This window comes from Abramis brama (genome assembly GCF_963993115.1).
Source record: "Abramis brama genome assembly, chromosome: 5".
Lineage (NCBI taxonomy): Eukaryota > Metazoa > Chordata > Actinopteri > Cypriniformes > Leuciscidae > Abramis > Abramis brama.
In genome coordinates this window covers 33,537,106-33,552,169 of record NC_139967.1, presented here as the reverse complement: position 1 = coordinate 33,552,169, position 15,064 = coordinate 33,537,106, and the positions used below count along the sequence as shown (strand labels likewise).

Genomic DNA, 15,064 nt, shown 5'->3' with positions numbered 1-15,064 from the left:
GCCCTCGAGTCCGAGTCCGAGTCATTTGATTTTGAGTATCTGCCGATACCAAGTCCCGATCCGATACTTTTATAATACATAAAAAAAAGAATAAAGAAGAGCGAAAAAACAGATCCAGCATGTTCCTTATTTTTTATTTAATTCACCTTATTTTAACATTCAACAACTCTGTTAACAAACAGAGCACTTCTGTGAGGTAGCTTGAACAATCAAGTATACATAAATTCTTCACTTTTGGACTTTAGTGCAACAGTAAATATAAAAAAGTCTAATATATAAACAAATAGCACCTCAACTTAAAATACCTGGCAGGCATGTAAACAAATAAAAAATAGAAGTGCCACAGTGTTTGCAAAGCCAGTAAAGTGCTTTTAGGAACTGCACTCTTACGCCGGTTTCACACAGCACTGTTCGCAGAGCGTGCAGCACGTATTTTTTTCGCCGCCCATGTTAACAGATTATATACAGATATTAGAGCATGCACACCGCACGCAGAGGTGGCGCGGCAGCGCGTAGCAGGAGCAGAGCAGAGCATCTGTGCCGCGATCGTTTCGGCGCCGAGTCTATTTTTGCTACGCCGCTTTTGCTGAATTAAAGTGACAATACATTGATCATGGCCAAAATACACCGCAGTTTTATCCAAAAAGTGCATTGATGATATCTATTGTGTTTTAAACAGTCAATCAAATGACCAACAGCAATTTAAAAAGAAAACAAATGTCCAAAAACAAACTTGTTGCCATAACAATAAAAACAAAGATGAACCAAAAGTTCACGTGATCGGATCGGGACATCCCTAGTCGTGAGTGCATTTATTGATAGATTGCTATGATATTACATCTGCATCGGTGCAGTTCTTTGTCATAAATGCATTGCAGTTTACATAATGTAATGTTACTGGAGCATTGGGAGCAACACAGAACGGTTCGGTTTCTCATCCAATACCAATACGTTTCGCTGCGTTCACCTTGAGCCCTTATCACAGTGTGATAGTTGTTTTTTCTTCCAACAAAAATGAAGCGATTAACACCCATGAAAACATACTTTAGAAAACGATCATGATTTATTTTAATTTACTTTTTAAAATTTAAAACATATTATTTTGTATTTCGGCATTATATTATGCAGCCATGCAAAGAAATGATTAAAGACACACATCATTGTCTGAAAGCACTAGATGGCCCAGAGAGAGAAACATCATGTGGAGATATTTTGTTTTGTATTGATAAATATAGTTTTGTATTAAGTAATAATAAATCAGGAGGAGTGTATCATGATACATATATTAGAGTAAGAGTAGAGTAAAGGGATTTGTGATTTTCTTTTAAGTAATTGATTTATAGAAGTGGCAAATTGATAATTCATGTTGTTATTTTTAATAAATAGAAATAAATATAGAACAGATGAATCATATTGCCAATAGACAATTACATTAATACACGTTTTGGCTATATTCTTAATGAATATTAGCTGGTTAGTTAAATAATTTGAAATTAAATAAAATTTCACGGGGTGACTTGATGAATAACCAACCGTATTGTTGATTATAAAGGCTAAAAAGCTTAAAAATAAAATTATTTATATTTCATTGTAGATGGATATACGACATTTTTTCTTGTCGTGTGGCAAGAGCAAGATAAAAACAAAGAGAAAAAGAGTGTGATGCTGATGAGGTGAGAAAAAAAAACAGCTGCAAATTTTTTGGCCTTCAAAACATCTTAAAATGCACATATGTAGATCAGAGAAATCTAAATTTTCTCGGGGGAGCATGTCCCCGAACCCCACTAAATACCTCACATTTGGTATCTCAGTAATTATAAAACCGTGCCATATACATGTTACTGGATGAATTAATGAAACTAGTTAATAATGAGCATTAGACCATAAACTAACTTTTTTTTTTTTTTTAAATCATGAGCCCCCATAAAATGAAAATCCTAGAATCGCCCCTGCATGATAGCAATCTTTTCTGATAGATTAATTTGGGACTAATTCAGAAGATTATGTTTTATGCTTTTTGACTGAGAGCCCAACACATGGCTCAGATTTAGAATCTTTTTATTTTGTTATCAGTAAAACCAATCTGATTGCATGTAAAACCAGCATAACCTGAGAAATCTGTTGAGACTATTTCTGTTTTTATACAGGTTTATCAAAGTCCTATTCTGAAGATGTGTATTATGTTTTTGGTCAAGTTACAATCATGTAATAAAATTGAGATTGAGAAAAAAAATTTACAGTAAACACCTGTTTATTTACTAACTGTAAGTTATCATACATAGCCTAAAGACAAAATATGTATTTCTGTGAAATATTGTAATAAAAATGTTTTCAGAAGTAAAGTATATCAATTATCCACTAATTAAAGCCCCCCCTGTCAATAATTGTATCCCTTTAAACTCATCTGTGATCGCCAAAATTACATATTTAAACCTTAAAATAGCTTGAATGTAACTCTACACCCTTGCCTAATTTAATCCGGTTCTATGAATATTCAAATTAGCCCCGGCTCCATTCACTCACACCAGCTCAGAGATTCACTCATGGATGATCACACGTTGACATGATTGGTTACAAGGTAGTCTGTGACGTCAGATTTCAAACTGTCTCTGTTTTAAAGGGAAAATACTCAGCAATTGTGTTGACTTATGAATTTACACATGGTCTGACTTAAATTATATTAAAAACACCACATAGACATACAAACAACATTAAAACCTTGATTTTATTTGCTCACATAGATTTCTATATTAACATTAACTAATGACAAACAGTTATGAACTATCACCAAAATGACATATCCTGTAATGCTTGTAACACCGTCATGGTAACACTTTATTTTACGGTGCCCTTGATACAGAGTAATTACTTAATTAGGTACTTAGTAATAGACGTTGTAATAACATGTAACAAAATGTACTTAACATGTAACTAAGTTATGGAACAGCCTGTACTTACAGATTGTAATTACACACATGTAATAGGCAGCTACTGTTACACATGTGTAACAAGCCGAGTTGGATAAGGTTTATAGATACACATGAAGTACACTTAAGTACATTCTTGATACACTTTATTTTACGTAGCTTATACCTGTGTAATATTATGTAATTACAATGTAATTATGAAACTACTGCATGCATTTAAGCTGTGAACTAGTGAGTAAAATCAAACTAAGGCAGAGATGGATAAGGTATGTATACACAAAGTACACTTAAGTACATTCTTGATACACTTTATTTTACGTAGCTTATACCTGTGTAATATTATGTAATTACAATGTAATTAGGAAACTACTGCATGCATTTAAGCTGTGAACTAGTGAGTAAAATCAAACTAAGGCAGAGATGGATAAGGTATGTATACACAAAGTACACTTAAGTACATTCTTGATACACTTTATTTTACGTAGCTTATCCCTGTGTAATATTATGTAATTGCAATGTAATTAGGAAGCTAATGCATGTATTTAAGCTGTGAACTAGTGGGTTAATTCAGATGGATAACATATGTAGATACACAGGAAGTGCACTTAAGTACAATCTTGATACACTTTATTTTATGTTACATACAAGTAATGTTACAGAACATACACATTTACCATGTGTAACTGCAGACCTTAGTAGTCTAACAAATTTAAGTACTTGTTGTTACATTGCGTTATACTAAGTACTTTCTTACATAATTACAGTGTACCAAGTCCATAACACGTATATAACAGACTCGGCTTGTTACACATGTGTAACAGTAGCTGCCTATTACATGTGCGTAATTACAATCTGTAAGTACAGGCTGTTCCATAACTTAGTTACATGTTAAGTACATTTTGTTACATGTTATTACAAAGTCTATTACTAAGTAATTAATTAAGTAATTACTCTGTATCAAGGGCACCGTAAAATAAAGTGTTACCAAAAAAGGTGTAGAAAAACGGAAAAGGTACTGGTAATTTTCTGACAGGACATTTTCAAAAGTTTACGCACATTTCCTTTAACCTTAAAACACAACACATTGCAATGCGTAATTTAAAATATGGTCAAAACATCTGCTTAACTGTAAATAATAAATGTGTCCTGAGAAGATATAAACAATATCTCAAATGCACACACATGGCATGTTGTTTCTGAAAACTTAAAACATAAGTATGGTTCCTCTTTATAGTGTCTTTAACTATTTACTTCAAAAGAAAAAAAAATATATATATATTGTCTAGTAATCTTTCTTTCTAACTAATCTTTTTCTTTCTTTCTTTCTTTCTTTCTTTCTTTCTTTCTTTCTAACTTTTCTTTCTTTCTTTCTTTCTTTCTTTCTTTCTTTCTTTTTTTCTTTCTAACTTTTCTTTCTTTCTTTCTTTCTTTCTAACTTTTCTTTCTTTCTGACTAATATATCTTTCTTTCTTTCTGACTAATATTTCTTTCTTTCTTTCTAACTTTTCTTTCTTTCTTTCTTTCTTTCTTTCTTTCTTTCTTTCTTTCTTTCTAACTTTTCTTTCTTTCTTTCTTTCTTTCTTTCTAACTTTTCTTTCTTTCTGACTAATATATCTTTCTTTCTTTCTGACTAATATATCTTTCTTTCTTTCTAACTTTTCTTTCTTTTTTTCTTTCTTTCTTTCTAACTTTTCTTTCTTTCTAACTTTTCTTTCTTTCTTTCTTTCTTTCTTTCTAACTTTTCTTTCATTCTGACTAATATATCTTTCTTTCTTTTTTTCTTTCTTTCTTTCTAACTTTTCTTTCTTTCTAACTTTTCTTTCTTTCTTTCTTTCTTTCTAACTTTTCTTTCATTCTGACTAATATATCTTTCTTTCTTTCTTTCTTTCTTTCTTTCTTTCTTTCTAACTTTTCTTTCTTTCTTTCTTTCTTTCTTTCTTTCTTTCTAACTTTTCTTTCTTTCTTTCTTTCTTTCTTTCTAACTTTTCTTTCATTCTGACTAATATATCTTTCTTTCTTTCTAACTTTTCTTTCTTTCTAAATAATCTTTCTTTCTTTCTAACTTTTCTTTCTTTCTTTCTTTCTTTCTTTCTTTCTTTCTTTCTAACTTTTCTTTCTTTCTTTCTTTCTAACTTTTCTTTCTTTCTTTCTAACTTTTCTTTCTTTATTTATTTCTTTCCAACTAATCTTTCTTTCTAACTATTCTTTCTTTCTTTCTAACTAATATTTCTTTCTTTCTAACTAATCTTTCTTTCTTTCTAACTAATATTTCTTTATTTCTTTCTAACTTGTCTTTCTTTCTTTCTAACTAATATTTCTTTCTTTCTAACTAATATTTCTTTCTTTCTTTCTAATATTTCTTTCTAACTTATCTTTCTTTATTTATTTCTTTCCAACTAATCTTTCTTTCTAACTATTCTTTCTTTCTTTCTAACTAATATTTCTTTCTTTCTAACTAATCTTTCTTTCTTTCTAACTAATATTTCTTTATTTCTTTCTAACCAATCTATCTTTCTTTCTTTCTAATTATTTCGTTCTTTCTTTCTAATTAATCTATCTAGTTTTCTTTCTAACTATTCTTTCTTACTAACTAATCTTTCTTTCTAACTAATCTTTCTTTCTTTCTAACTTCTTTCTTTCTTTTTCTTTCTTTCTTTCTTTCTTTCTTTCTTTCTTTCTTTCTAACTAATCTTTCATTATTTCTAACTAATATTTCGTTCTTTCTACTCACTAATCTTTCTTTCTTTCTAACTTATCTATCTGTCACATTTTGGGTTTGTTCATGTCATGTTTCCATGTCTGTCATGTGATTCCCTGTTTGTCATGTGATCCTGCCATGTGTCTTGTCATTGGTTAATTGTCTGATCATTGTTCACAGGTGTCCCTTGTCATTAGTCTATGTATTTAAGCCCTCATGTTTGCCATGTGTCTTGGTGAAGTATTGTTCCCTAGTGGTGGGCAGATCGAGGCTTCGTGAAGCAATGAAACAGTTGAACCAAATGTGCCATATTGTGTCGAGGCTTCGAATCAATCCGACACCCGTCTCAATGGTGACACCTAGTGGTCACTTGCAGATGTTGATCTGAAACAACCCTTGACAACGAGCTATTAAAAAATGTGTTGTTTTTTTATTATTGTATTTTTCTAATATGTGAAGCTTGTAACCCAACACATTCTCATACCCAATTCGTCACTTTCTCACATTCGTCAATATCCGACGCGCAAAGCACCCTTTAGCGTCCATATGAGACGCTTCGGGTTATGGGTAGGTTTAGGCGTCATGTAACTGACGCTTTCGGAAGTTCGTCAATATCCGACGCACAAAGCACCCTTGGCGTCAATATGAGACGCTTCGGTTATGGGTAGGTTTAGGTCTGTGGTAGGGTTATGCGTCTCATATGGACGCTAAAGGGTGCTTTGTGCGTCGGATATTGACGAATGTCAGAAAGTGACGAAAAAGTGACGATTTGGGTATGAGAATGCGCTGTGTAACCTGTAGGCTCCTCACTGTGCACAATGTTATTTTGGTCCTGCAAAGGTGCACTTGTTGCTGGCATGCAAATATATTTTTTAGCTAGGACATACAAATGAGGAAAGATTATGAATCTATGCATGTATGCATAGGTGTAATTTGCGGGTGGGACGGGTGGGACATGTCCCCACCACTATTTTCTAAGGTCGATATTGTCCCCACCACTTTTGAAACATCTCGCGGCACGAATGTACCAATACAAATAAACAAAACATCTCCAGTTAACTAGCAGAGCATTCATTTCGTTCGTTTTTTAAATAAGAAGCGATATAGCGCTGAAATGTGTTGTTTTTTAAATCAACTGATCAAAGTGCTCGTTGCCGCTGCGATCTGTGGCGCGGATACTATGTTTGTTTCTGGCTCACGCACAGCCTTCACTCAGACGCGCGCTTCAATCCGTTGTGGAGAGGCTCTCTATTCGTTCCGGTGAAATTAGAAAACAAAAAGCACAAAAAAGTGTCCCTACCTGATATACAACCACTGAAAAACATAATCGGTTTTGATGAAAAAAAAAAAAAAAACTATGAGTGCGGATTAGAACTCAGAACCTCTGACACGCGTGGCAAAAGTTCTACCCCTGGACCACTTAAATACACACTTAAACTAGTCGGATCAACATATAGACCTCATTGAACGACCACTTAAACCCAATCAATGTACTATTTAAATCGATTGCTGGACATCGTAATGTTATATCTGTTTTATGATTAAGCATTGTGTTAACCCCACAGTCTATGGTTGACCCCCCTCCCCCCAACCGCAGTGTCCCACCTGTCCCACCCACTTTTTAAAACAAAGTTACGCCACTGCATGTATCTAGATATGTATCTATAATCTATGTATCTAGACATGTACCTAGATATGTATCTAGATATAATCTATGTATGTATCTAGATATGTATCTATCTATAATATATCTATGTATTTATATATGGGTGATTCTCCAACTATGGTACTTTTTGGACCTGGATATTTTCAGAAAATGAAACATTTTTAATTAAAATATTACTGGCATAATTTGTTTCCCCAGTATGCCTAGATACCTGCCCTGAAGTTGGCTGTACTGATTTTTATGAAATAATATGTATTTTCAAAAAAAAATTCCAGACATCGCAAAATAAATTGTCATTTCCACAACCGAACAAAAACATATGTTTTCAACCAAAAATTTTGAAATATTTGTAGTTATAAATATATTGGGTTACACATCACACTTGCATTTTGATTTATTTCTCTGAAATGCAACTGTTAAGATTTTACAAAGTTAACACCAAAAAAAACGCTGAACGCTGAACACTAAGCCACTGAAAACTTTCATTCATATTTCTGACATTTTAAAATCTGATATTTTTCAACTCGTATACATACCCTTAACTGCTAAATAATCAACACCACCACCATCATTACCTTAACTTTATTATTTTTTAATTTTTTACCCAAAAATATTTGTGGTTGTGGAAATGACAAGGGAAAGGCGGGTTATGGTGAAAATAACATTTCAGATATAAAACCTGTAGTAGAATTATAAATGATCTCTGTCTTTCCTTAGGAACTCAGCATATTTAATTTGATCAGATTTTAGTCTTTCCCTGAATAGTCTGGACTTCTCTGCTGATGTTTTGGGTGCCATCTTAAAGAACTACAGAGAGAACTACAGAGACTATGTCAGATTTAGTTGTAAACAATAAAATATCTTAATTTAAAACATTCTCTATGACATTATGTAAAGTTTATGTGTTTACACTATATTATTAGTACTATAGGCAAACTACTTTACTTTTAAGCACAGACAATGTCCTTGCAAAGCCAACCTGTCTTTATCACTTCCATGGAGACAGATGTGGAAAAGACGGCTGTGGAAATGACATTTTCCCCCTTTCCCTCTATTATCTCATGTTTGACTAGCCTGTTAGTGTTAGTTTTAGAGTTAGCATTAAATAATCTCAAATATCACCTGATGAAATTGTAAAAATCCAGAAATGTTTCCGTCATAATGAATTATGAGCAGTTCAGAAATGACATACAATAAACATACTCGCAGTATTTCTCATATTTACCTTGATATATCTCCAATTTATTAACCTGTGCTGGGGCCATTCTTTCATTCAGCCATGTGGTTTCCTCTGGAGTGTCAGTTAGTATGGTTACTGAGTATACAAATCTAGAACACCGAGCCTGGGATGGCATTTAATGCAGAGGTGTGGAAATGACAGTGAACCCAAGGGACAAGTGTTCAACATGTTTAAAATATGTCAAATTGAAAAGAAATATAAAAAAAATATTAGATTTGAATGAATTGGGTTATAATGCATACTTTCTGTTTGAATTTAAAATTAGCCTATATCAGTATTAGATTTTAAGTGAGATAAGGTTGAAGACCCAAAGTCTGGCCTAGGGACAGGGAGTGTGAACAGAATTGAACAATGATTTTTTATATATAGGTTCCCCTACACATGTAGTAAGTGTGAAAAGAAAAAAAAAAGTGGAAATGTTTTTTAGTTTTTTTTAATATCTGTCGAGGACAGAAAAAGTACCATAGTTGGAGAATCACCCATATGTATCTATAATATATCTATATATGTATCTATATATTAATCTAGCTGTCTATATATATTTATATCTATGTATCTATTAATGTGTCACTATTTACCACTCATTACCTTGTATCTTACGTTATGGCCCCGTAGAAGCAATTTTTGTAAAAATAGGCTAACGATTGCGTCATAACCACGCGACTCTCTGTCGCACAGTAGAGAATTACCGTATGGACAGGAGGAGAAGCTCGCGGGAAATCGGGGGGACGTGGAGGCAAAGTGACAAAATAATTAATCAGAATACTTAGCAAAAGTTACTCCTGCTCCTAGCTCATGGACACCTCCTATTCACACTCTCCGTCTCTGCAAGTTTCGGAAGGGAATGATTTAGATTTCTCTTGGCACAGCTACTAGAAGACAGACGGGTTGCTCACGTCACATCTACGTCGTCAAGCTCAGTTTTTTAGTCTGCGCAGTACACTCGACCCCCAGGAAGTAAGAGCTTCTAATTGACTTCACTTGTCTCAGTTGAATCCAATGGGGTCACTGTGTCCAGTTTATATACTGTCTATGACCACACACCAGCTTAATGGTGGAGAGGAGACAGAGTGATGAAGCCAATTAGTATATATATACAGTGAGGAAAATAAGTATTTGAACACCCTGCTATTTTGCAAGTTCTCCCACTTGGAAATCATGGAGGGGTCTGAAATTGTCATCGTAGGTGCATGTCCACTGTGAGAGACATAATCCAGAAATCACAATATATGATTTTTTAACTATTTATTTGTATGATACAGCTGCAAATAAGTATTTGAACACCTGTCTATCAGCTAGAATTCTGACCCTCAAAGACCTGTTAGTCTGCCTTTAAAATGTCCACCTCCACTCCATTTATTATCCTAAATTAGATGCACCTGTTTGAGGTCGTTAGCTGCATAAAGACACCTGTCCACCCCATACAATCAGTAAGAATCCAACTACTAACATGGCCAAGACCAAAGAGCTGTTCAAAGACACTAGAGACAAAATTGTACACCTCCACAAGGCTGGAAAGGGCTACGGGGAAATTGCCAAGCAGCATGGTGAAAAAAGGTCGGTCCACTGTTGGAGCAATCATTAGAAAATGGAAGAAGCTAAACATGACTGTCAATCTCCCTCGGACTGGGGCTCCATGCAAGATCTCACCTTGTGGGGTCTCAATGATCCTAAGAAAGGTGAGAAATCAGCCCAGAACTACACGGGAGGAGCTGGTCAATGACCTGAAAAGAGCTGGGACCACCGTTTCCAAGGTTACTGTTGGTAATACACTAAGACGTCATGGTTTGAAATCATGCATGGCACGGAAGGTTCCCCTGCTTAAACCAGCACATGTCAAGGCCTTTTAATTTGACTGATAGTAGTTATCAGTCAAATTAATTTTTACTTTGTTTATATAGTTTTTCTTTTTTACCCAACAAACATAAGGATACTGATAAACACAAGGCACATGCATTTTTACTTCTTGCGTACTCAATCCATGGCAAATTTTTGTGAAGGAAGACAAGCATGTGAAGTTTATCTGGTTTTAAACTGAAGCCAAACACTGTCTGAAGGTTTCCTGAAGAACTGAAAAGCTCTTAAACCTATTGCCAATAAAGTCATGCAGATAGCAGATTTGAACAAAAAAAATCAAGTGCAAATACAAATACAAAAATAAGATGAGTAAAGAAAACAGGGTTCTTAATTTTAATAATCACCCTTTATTAAATATATGAACACAGAAACCCCCTGTTAACAGTTAATGTCACGTTTCCCATTCCATGACTAGTAAAATAATTTACGCGTTGCGTCTATGACAACTCGAGGTATCGCACACCGGACGCGCACTTTCTCAGTTTATGGCCAGCAATATCATTATGTTTAAGGACATTATGGAATTGAGATAATGTCTGTCTCTGTACTATGTTATGATTATACTGTACAATTAAATACAATAGTTGCTGAGTCTGTCATCTGAACACTTTACCTCAGAGCGTCCGTTAACTGAATGCATTGAGAATATCACCTGAAAATCCGATAACATCAGCAATTTTCATTCAAGCAGCTGATTTCTGTAAATAAATGTAAAATTAAATGTATATTGCAGCACAGGGTGAAATCATTTAGGATGATTTGAGACAAATATAATGTAAATTTAATATAAAACGATGTAAATGGCGCTCTGTGTCGCGGCAGGATTTTGAACAAGGTCCTGAAGCCTTGTTTATACTTTCGCCTGGCTCTGCAGCGCGAGTCTCCGCAGACTGCGCGCGCGCCTCCCCAAACGGACGAGGCGTTTATACTCGACGCGCTCGCCGTTGTACTATTCTGTGAACCGACAGGGGGCGACTCGAGTAATTGTCCTCTTAACCATCAGGAATCAGCAGTGAGAAGAAGAAAGCTACACACGTGACAATGTTTATTTTAGTACACCACCACCAATACCACACTACAAAAAGAATTGTGTAAAACCCAGTAAACCCTGAGATTATTACTCCTGACAATAAACAAAATATATGGATATGATAATGTGTACAATATAACTAAATTAACAATCTCTGACATATTTTCTAATTTCACTAAACATTTCATTAAGTTTCGTGAACATTTTTATTAAACATGGACCTTTATGTTTATTAAAAATACTTTTTATGCTATTGTATGCTCATTTTTTAAATGTAAGCAACTCATTTAGACGTGCAAACTGGGTGCCGGTGTGGTGAGAAGTTCGAGCTCGGCCAGATTCGGCTCGAAGTCGTTCATCTTCGGATGCGGCGCCGCGCGCGTTGTTACAAAAAATGTTGCGCACACCGCCAGGCGAAATTGGGTCTTGCGAACCCAACGCGCACGACCGCCCACACCGCAATGACATCATTTTTGCCGCACGCACCTTCGCGCTCGTGCAGACGCGTTGAGTATCAACCAGGCTTGAGCCGTTGCTGGGCGCCGCCGGTGTGTGTACACCATAGACTGTAAAAGGTGTACACTCATACAGAATGTGGTCTAATTTTAAATACGTGGCGCTGCGCTTCTCGTCCGGTGTGCGACCATCTTTAATGTGCTGTTTTCTTTGATGAAGTCGAAGAACTCTTTTCTTATTACTGGCGAGCTTACTTTTTTCGGTTGTGGACAGAGTGTTTCACTCTAGCTACGCGAGCGCGGACGAGCGCTGCGTCGTCTTCTTATTTGACAGGTGTTCGCGGGTGCAATACTGCCACTTGAGAGGTCAACCAGGTACTGGCGCTGTAGTATTTACGTGTCATGTTATCATAAGAGTCCTATTCATTTTAAACATTGTGGTTATTATCGCCAATACCGGTATATTGTCACACTCTAAATTAACACGATATCGATATTTCATGCTTTGAATATCACGATTATCGTCAACACCGGTATATTGCGACACCCCTATACTTCAAATACTTATTTGCAGCTGTATCATACAAATAAATAGTTAAAAAATCATACATTGTGATTTCTGGATTTTTTTTTTTTTTTGATTATGTCTCTCACAGTGGACATGCACCTACGATGACAATTTCAGACCCATCCATGATTTCTAAGTGGGAGAACTTGCAAAATAGCAGGGTGTTCAAATACTTATTTTCCTCACTGTATATATATATATATATATATGGGGATGATTAGGAGGCCATGATGGACAGAGGCCACTGGGCAAATTTGGCCAGGATGCTGGGGTTACACCCCTACTCGTTTCGAAAGACATCCTGGGATCTGAGACCACTCACTCACAGGCACACTCGTAACCATTTATCTTGTCAATGCACCTTCCATAATCACAGGGATTGCTCTGACAGTCATCTTAACCTCGCAGTTAGCACCTGTTAAAACACAACATAGTTAAAGTGACCAAAAGAGCTTTTGACAGGTAAGAATTTACTCATTTTTGGTTGTTCCAGTAAAAGTGGCACCTGTGGTTCCTTTTGGGCAGATGCATAAGTAGGCATTCTCACGGTCCTGGCAGGTGCCTCCATTCTGGCACGGCTGACTAAGACACTCATTAATGTTGATCTCACACAGACGACCCGTGAAACCTGCACGGCAGGAACAGGTGAAGGATGCCAGGCCGTCTTTACAGGTGCCATAGTGACATGGGTTGGATAGTAGGGCTGGGTAAAAAATATTGATTTCTCGATTTTAATCGATTCACATTTTTACAATCCGATATCGATTCTTAAATCCCAAGAATCGATTAGGCTAGTCATCCTGTTTTCAGTTGATGAATGAATGGAACATTGTAGCGTGCATCCCATCCAATAAATCGCAATAATCTTTGTGCTTTGTTACTATTGATATGAAAAAAAAAAGTCTCCGATTTCAAATTACGTCCATTTTCTTACGAAATTCAAAAATTTTGGCACTGTGGCGTGAGATTGCTCTGGTGCAGCTCAGCTCAAGAGAAGAAGCAGTGCAGAGCACACATGATCTTCTCTTCTGCCTTAATAATACCAGTTACAGCGCGAAATTAACACGAATGAGCATCTGAAAGTGTGTTAAAAGATAGAGTACAACTTATCGAAATCCGTATCATGTCACATGGAATCGCTGAATCAGTGTTTCAACCGTGGAAATACGTCAGTAAAACAGCTTGTAAAAAATGTAAAGTCACATTTACCTCAGAAAAAACATATCCAGTGACCATAAACTCGTTAGTCAGCTAGAAAAATTAACTCTAGAGAGAAGCATTTTGCTAAATATATGCACCCTATTACATATTCATTATAATTTTTATGTTCTTCAATATTTAATGCATGTTTGAATAAATCTGGCAAGTTTTTATGACAGCCACCATTTAAATGTTTATATTTCATATAACTTTATTATTGTAAAAATAAATAAAAGTGCAATTTAAGTGTTTGTTTACAAATCAGTTCATTTTTACCTTCAATATTATAGTAGGCTAATGAAGCCTAGTAGACAACAACTGACTCCCATAATTTACAGCATTAGTTAAGAGATTTGTTTTCCTTGAGGAAATTTGCCATGTATTTTACCTGATATCCACAATAATCAATATTGAATCGAATCGGAATCGAAATCGAATTGTGAAATTTGTGTCAATACCCAGCCCTATTGGATAGACATTCATCTACATCTGTCTCACAGTGCTGCCCTGTGTAACCTAAAAAGAAAACAGATTCATTTATTTTATTTATTATGACAGCATTTTCTCACATTCTGGCCTTAAAATGTACGTTTTTCCACACTTACAGAAAAAAGATACAAAAGCTGTCACTGGGACGGTACCTTTTTAAAAGGTACATCTTTATACCTTATATAAACTTAAAAGGTGCATATTAGTACATTTTAGAACACAGTGATATAGCTTTTGTATATTTTGTTCTGAGTGCATTACTTTTAGAGCAATTTATAGCAAAATAAATATTTGGTTGCACTTTATTTTACAGTATGTGTACTTAGAGTGTACTTGCGTAAGAAAATACTGGGTAATATAAGGTAACTACAAGGGTTACAGTTAGGTTTAGGAGTAGGTCGAGGGTTAGTAATTAGTTATTACCCAGTTATTGTAATTAGTGTAATAAGTATGTACATGGTGAACAGGACTGTAAAATAAAGTGCTACCAAATATTTTAGAGCTACAAAAAATATTGACAACAGAAATACAACAAGGGATGCACCGACAAGAAAATGTTGGCCGATACCGATAATTCTTTATATTTGAAAGCCAATAACCGATATATTGGCCAATAAATCTAAATCCAAATTTGTATATCATTTCCGAGAGCCTGATTACAAAAACAAGTCTAACCACTAAAAGCCATGTCATAAGCACACAATTATATAGTATCTCTGGGGCCGGTTTCACAAAGATAGACTTTGACTGTGGCTTAGATATAGTAGATAGTCAGACTTCAGATAGACATCAAAATCAGAACGTTGCACAAAGCACTTAAGACTCTGACTATCTTAAGTAGGACTACACTGCAATGCATTCTGGGTAAAATAAGACACTTTTCGAAACAAAAAACATGGCGGATCGAGTAAGCGCATTCAATCGCTCAGTGCAG

General features: G+C 35.1%; 2 protein-coding genes and 1 long non-coding RNA gene across 5 annotated transcripts in view; all 3 read right to left on the bottom strand.

Moving 5' to 3' along the window:
* Window positions 1-13,517, bottom strand: part of LOC311083774 (neurogenic locus notch homolog protein 1-like) — a gene marked incomplete at both ends in the record, with an annotated part of 64,303 nt that extends 50,786 nt beyond the window's left edge. Inside the window, 3 exons of the mRNA XM_084115527.1 lie at window positions 12,803-12,856; window positions 12,947-13,165; window positions 13,508-13,517. Of these exons, the coding sequence (XP_083971653.1) occupies window positions 12,803-12,856; window positions 12,947-13,165; window positions 13,508-13,517 (283 nt within the window). The remainder of the gene's footprint in view (window positions 1-12,802; window positions 12,857-12,946; window positions 13,166-13,507) is intronic.
* On the bottom strand, window positions 4,336-12,470 carry LOC311083186. Of its 2 annotated transcripts, none has more exons than XR_014606224.1 (2): window positions 4,484-12,470; window positions 4,336-4,438 (listed from the first exon to the last, which is right to left on the bottom strand). It is a non-coding gene; the product is annotated as an uncharacterized lncRNA (long non-coding RNA). The 2 variants fall into 2 exon arrangements; XR_014606225.1 differs by having other exon boundaries at window positions 4,336-4,434.
* Window positions 13,518-13,826: 309 nt separating the features above from the next.
* Window positions 13,827-15,064, bottom strand: part of LOC311083185 (neurogenic locus notch homolog protein 1-like) — a 64,057-nt gene continuing 62,819 nt past the window's right edge. For both annotated transcript variants that reach the window (XM_084114527.1, XM_084114529.1), the window contains exon 15: window positions 13,827-14,157. In XM_084114527.1, the coding sequence (XP_083970653.1) occupies window positions 14,093-14,157 (65 nt within the window). In that variant the 3' untranslated portion in view covers window positions 13,827-14,092. The remainder of the gene's footprint in view (window positions 14,158-15,064) is intronic.